At 32.5% G+C, this 6,723-nt stretch overlaps 1 protein-coding gene across 1 annotated transcript in view; it reads left to right on the forward strand.

The window, feature by feature from the left end:
• LOC145249631 (uncharacterized) overlaps nucleotides 1–6,723 on the forward strand; it is a 256,817-nt gene that overhangs the window by 97,262 nt on the left and 152,832 nt on the right. The window contains exon 2 of the mRNA XM_080111378.1: nucleotides 1,548–1,598. Within this exon, the coding sequence (XP_079967504.1) occupies nucleotides 1,596–1,598 (3 nt within the window). The 5' untranslated portion in view covers nucleotides 1,548–1,595. The remainder of the gene's footprint in view (nucleotides 1–1,547; nucleotides 1,599–6,723) is intronic.

A 6,723-nucleotide genomic window follows, 5' to 3' on the forward strand; every position in this document is an offset into this window, starting at 1 on the left:
TTTTTTTAATTATTAAGTATTTTTTATAGAGTTGTATTTATATGGGGGGGTATTATCGTGAATACCTATGTAATATGTACATTTGTTTGTGGTAACGTAAAAATACAATTGTGAATAGTCGAAATCTATAGATTTCAGTTTTACTGATAATTCAAATGATATAAATAGTATTCCATTAGTAGTACCAGTAATTTAAACAAAGGTAAAAATGAAACAATTAAAAGCATCGTTTTTGCGATCGGAAAATAGGCAAAATATTTCCCGATTCGGATACGGATTTCTATACTGGTACGCCCAGAAGTTCCAATTTTTCTGATTCTCGATTCTGACTCCGATAATCGCCCCAATACTAAGGTTAATGGAACAATTTTACTTAAAAAAATGATATACAACCAATAAATGGTAAAGATACAGAATTGGAATTTGCGATTCAGAGAATTAAAAAAAAAAAAAAAAAGAAAAAAAACACCGCCCATGATTTTGGGAAACAGTTTTTCTACGCTCATAATTGTTGAAGCATGGGAAAAAACTACATCATTTATTGCCTGCCGAGATACTGCATCTTTTAAATACTATCTCCAAGGTTCTTCTGAAATTCGGCGAAACTACACATGCACGCGTGGTATGTTATATACAAATTTCATGGAGTTTTTAGTACACGTGAACATGCAGACGCCACATCTATGGCAGCATATCAAAGAGCACTAATAAGTAATAATTTTCTGACTCTCTTTCTCTCTCTCTATCGGTCTCTTTTAATCTCTCTTTTTCTCTTTACCAAAGACCAAATAGAACCTCCATGAACAAAGTTTCTTTCCTATAACGTCTCATCTGTGAAACAAAATCCCACGAAACTACTTCCCAGCCGACTATAACATGGCTCATTTCAAGTCTAATGTAAACAAATGCTTGTTGAGCCGTCCTCTTGGATACTCAATTCCTGTGAAGAAATGCTGTTTACTTCACCATTTGTGCTGGTGCTCATCACCGTCCAACAGTTATCTTTAACCTTTATCCTCGAATATCTTTTATGTGTCATTAATGACAAAAACTGGTACAAACAAATTCTTAATTACCCTCCCCCCCCAAAAAAAAATCCGACCTTTAATACAGGATGACCCAAAATAAACGGGTCCCAACTCTAATTAGGCCTCGTTTCTTAGTGTTTTGTTCGAATGAAATGAAACTTTGGTCATAACTAGTTTATTATATTCAAAACATCACATCAAAACACTAGTGTCTTTGGCCTTTTTTTCTCCGTTGACTGTAAAATGCTCAGAAAAACAATTGAATGTCCTCTGTTTTTTTTGGGGGGAGGGGGGTCACCCTGTATAATGAGTAACAGCTGTTACTACTACTACTACTACTACTACTACTACTACTACAATAAACAACGCTTATATATTTCTGATTTCAAAACTGGGGTCCGTCATCAAATAGATTGTTTCACTTTTATCTGATTATGTATTGAATGAAATATGATCATTAAACCTGAACTGTCATGACTTGATTTATCTTAATTGATTTTTTTTTCCTTTATTTAACAGACTGTCTGGCCGAAACACGACTGTCCGTGCGCCATTACATCACGAATAATGGTAAGTAGAAACTATTCACATTTATTTCTTTTAATATTCACACAAAAAAAAATCATGTTTGGAGATGACGATTGCTAATTTGCATTATTTATGTTATTCAGATTCCTGTTCTTATCTTGAGATTATTTTCACTACGTTTCTTCCGATGTAACTTACAACCTTTTTCAGGTGTATCTTGTTAAAGTCGGGAATACTATCCTGGTATCCTATGGATTGCATATTCTTTGATTTTGTTCCGACAAGTCCTTTATGTATGGTATACAAACTGTGGTGGGGTTTCGGGTGGTGTCCTTTGGTATTTGGTCTAAATTTCCTGGAGCTGATGCTATATTCTCTGAATAGTTAAATTACTTAGGACTCATATCATGAATATTCGAATATCATGAATCACGGAACGAGAGCATGCTACAACCTTGGATTAAATAAAAGGCTCCGTTCAAAATTTTTTGCAGATTTCCGAGTTCAACAGAAAGATTCTCGTATTCGACAAGATACATTTAAAGAGATTACATCGGCCGAAACGTTGTGAAAATAACACTCAAGGTTAAATCAGTAGTACGATTAATAATACAAATAATATAAAACATAATATTAAATCTATATTTGCAGAATTCTACTCTTCAGTTTTACTACCTTTAAATGTTTAATCCGATATTGATGCAATTACAAGACAATTTCACTATTTTTATTATTTTACTTTAGTTAGTTTTAAGATATCAAGGGAGCTAAGTCCTCCTGAAGCTAACACTTAATTTCATTACGATTTGAATCTATATCCGAGGGCTCTTTTAAGAGTAGATGTTGTTCCCTTTATGGCTGCAATCTGTATTTCGTGTCAGCTTAGTCTTCCAGGGATTGTTTCCAAGTATTTCTTAGGTTTTTTTTTTTTTTCATTAGGCCAGTTGTTACTATCACAACTGGTATAATGTTGATTTCTTTAAGGGACCATGTCATCTTAAAACCATTCTTTAGGTCCTGATATTTTGTCTCTTCCTATTAAGGCTATAGTCCTTTGGGACTGTGACATCGATAATAAGAGCAGTTCTTTCAAGCTTGTTCCATATTACAATGTCTGGTTTAATGGCCTTGTCTTTTATTTATCTTCCCGCCTGTAGTCCTTGTCATAGAACACTGTCACTTTTCCGTTTGAGGTTATCGGCGATGGTTCATGTTTCCAGATGTTTGACGATTTGTCAAGCTGCATCTCTTTGCAGATCTTCCAATGGAGGTATTTACATTGTTATGGCGGACAATGTAAAGACCATCTGCCAATAAGACATTAGGTGGCTCGGGCTCTAAATCGCTGAGTGGTAGAACCTGTACTAGCCATTTGTTTGTAAACCAGCCATTTTTGTTCATGTGTGTGTGTGTGTGTGTGTGTGTGTGTGTGTGTGTGTGTGTGTGTGTGTGTGTGTGTGTGTGTGTGTGTGTGTGTGATGTTAACAGAATTTTGATCATTACACATGGAATTATATTTGCAATCATTAACCATGGAATTATATTTGCAATCATTACACATGGAATTATATTTGCAATTGAACAAAATAAAATAAACATTTAACAAATCCCTGTATATAAAAATTGCCCCAGACAAGGCATGAAGCCATTCGATCTAAAGAGTCTAAAAGTACGAAATATGTCATTGACCCTTTCAAAACTAAGGTCAATGACAGAGAATTTCAAAACACTACAGTTCTTGAAAAGCAGCTTCTAGAATATGAAGCTGTATTATAAAGAGGTTCAAAAACAATGAATTGGTGAAGACCACTAGACAATTCAATCAAACAAGCTGGAAAAGGGGAAGCAGAGAATACATATATAATTCTGAAAAACACGTGCCATAAAAATATTTATAGAAAGATTGAGACTAGCGACATTATTTATGTTTGGAAGAATAAATGGGGCCAACGAAATCATAGATACGATCATATAAAAAAAAAAATAGTTGCGAAATTAAATCTATCACGGTTTCTGATATACACGCCTTCGCTTTTACTCGCATGTCAAAACGACAACATATAACCAGTTTCCCACTGAGCAAATACATTTAATGAGGCACATTTTAGTAAAGATTTACACCGATATCGATTAGAAACTTTCGTTCGAAATCCGATACTTCTTTACCATGAAACCGTCATTTAAATTGTCCAATTTAGACAAATGTTGAAGTTTTACTTCTGACGTGATTATATAACATGCATCGTGAAATGAGCTAAACTACACACCGTACAGTGCTAACGATTTGGACGTTTCGGTTGTTTACTGAAATTGTCTTATTCTAACGAAACCTCTCTTTACACCATAAAATAATTATCTTATTCTAACAAAACCTCTCTTTACACCATAAAATAATTATCTTATTCTAACAAAACCTCTCTTTACCTCATAAAATAATTATCTTATTTTAACGAAACCTCTCTTTACCGCATAAAATAATTATCTTATTTTAATGAAAACTCTCTTTACCCCATAAAATAATTATCTTATTCAAACGAAACCTCTCTTTATCTCATAAAATAATTATCTTATTTTTACGAAACCTCTCTTTACCCCATAAAATAAAAAATCTTATTCAAATGAAACCTCTCTTTATTCTATAAAATAATTATCTTATTCTAACGAAACCGCTCTTTATCGCATAAAATTATTATCTTATTTTAACGAAACCTCTCTTTACCCCATAAAATAATTATCTTATTTTAACGAAACCTCTCTTTACCCGATAAAATAATTATCTTATTTTAACGAAACCTCTCTTTATTCCATAAAATAATTACCTATTTCTAACGAAAGCACTATTTGATTGCCTAAGACAATGCTTCTTAACCAATTCTTAACCACACAATTTTGGCGGGCTGAACGCAAAAAAAAAAAAGCCATATTTTTCCTCCTTTCCGAATCGGCTCTCCCGTCCAGTCAACAAGTGTAGAAATTTCTTCTAAATTTGAATGTGACTATCTGAATCTGAATGTTTACAGAGTCGTCGATTTTCTTGGGCGTTAAAGAACTTTTTCTTAATTTTAGTTAAACTTATCAAACCACAAATACAGTTAGTTTTTGAAAAATAAATCTGTATTATTTATTATTGTTTAGTATAATACAGGTATTATCCTTTATTTCTGTCTTGTGTGTCTTTTATACGTCTTTATTAGCATTTACCCAACTTCGGCAAGCGACAATTGAACGATTCCCTTACCAAAATCACTTTATTACTTCTGATCCGGAACACAACTGCTGTTTTATCGAAACTTCGAGTGACATTTTAGAGGATACCGAGTCTATTTACACATTGTATGGAGGCAATTATTATAATGTCGACGATATCTGCGAGCGGACGAGACTTGTCTAATCAAGTTGTATGCAGTTCTTCTAATGGTAACGAAATCCTTAAGCATATTAAGGATGTATTTCTAATAATACAATAAAGAATTTCATGTTTGTACAACAATGTCACCTTTCACAAACATTAAAAATTAAATATTTCAATCAACAGAGATGTGATTGATTATTAATCTGATATTTTTAAGACAAAACGATTCCTATTTTACCCTTTGTAAATTGAATTGTTCCAAAATCAAATTATGTCAACTAAAACAGTACAATTTTAAAAAATATATTTCTAAAACTGACATTCGTTTTGAAGAACATTCAAGTGACATGTTATTTTATGATAAGAAGGCAAGTAATATATATTGTTTAAACAAGAATTAAGTTGCCATAATTTAAATAAATAAGAAACATATCTGTATTATTAATTTAAACAAATATTTGGTTAAAAATTTTACGGAAGAAGAAAGATTCATTTTTTCTTTTAATAGGATTTCCAAGCATTTATTATTTTAAAAGGAATATTATTATTGAAAATAAATTTTACGGATTGATGTAACAAGCAACATGGAATTTGCACAAGATTTCGTTTGTTTAGTTTTAATTATGTCCTATGAATTTGAATTCTATGAATTTGAATTCTATGAATTTAAATTCTATGAATTTGAATTCTATGAATTTGAATTCTATGAATTTGAATTCTATGAATTTAAATTCTATGAATTTGAATTCTATGAATTTGAATTCTATGAATTTGAATTCTATGAATTTAAATTCTATGAATTTAAATTCTATGAATTTGAATTCTATGAATTTGAATTCTATGAATTTAAATTCTATGAACTTGGCGGCGGTTTCACAACAGGTACTTGAAATAGGATTTGATAAGCAAATCTCTTAAGATGCGTTGATTTATGCTTACGTAAAATTATGAAAATACAGTAATCACCAACCACCAGCTCCCACCCTCTAGAAAAATACTTGAATCGGATTAGTGAGAACCGAAAGAAAGTCTTGACATTCATAAACGCAAATTCCTACTTGCGTGATTATATCTACTTGTTTTTGTTTAGTTTTTTGTTTTTTTGTTTGTTTATTTTTTTTTATCCTAGTGTTATTTGAATTTTAGAATTGCCCTTGTTGAAATAAAATGACCGACCTAATTCATTGGTCAAAAACAAAGAGTTTGTTGTCCTTGCACATCGGTGGTCCACCCGGAGGCTCATTTGAAATGTCATCATTCATAAGGAAGAGACGCGAAGCTGTGGAAGCAGTTAAAGATTAAACGTGATTAGAAGATGTCGTCACCCTCATTTCCGCCTCTCTTGTACCTTCTTTCCGCCATTTTCGTAAAACCATCTCTGCCTCCATCACCACTGTCACCGCCCATGTAGTACTGCACACTTCCCGTTCTTTATTAAGTTTTAGACACATGAGTAATGAGGATCCTCTGGCCGTGGTGGGCGGAAGGAAACCGGAAGTTGAATAGAACGCCTCTATGTTAATGAGTAGGAAATATAATTTGATAATAGAATGAAAGATTAAGGCTGAATTATCAAAAATGGGGTAGAATACTGTGACTATCAAATCGTTCAAGGAACTGGTGTGAAATGCCAAGTTTATCAGTAACTGTGGCCTCGTCAAATAAAACATGCATCGTACAATATAGATAGACCAGATAGTTATCTACAGTTAGTCTCTTGTGTTTCGTTTAATACAAGATACTATATTAATACACTCTGTCGATAACTAAACGAAAATTTCATGAGCAAAGTCTCTAGAACTGCCTGTTTTGTGT

This window comes from Euprymna scolopes, chromosome 28 (assembly GCF_053919585.1).
Source record: "Euprymna scolopes isolate OS-2025 chromosome 28, ASM5391958v1, whole genome shotgun sequence".
In the NCBI taxonomy this organism is placed as follows: Eukaryota; Metazoa; Mollusca; class Cephalopoda; order Sepiida; family Sepiolidae; genus Euprymna; species Euprymna scolopes.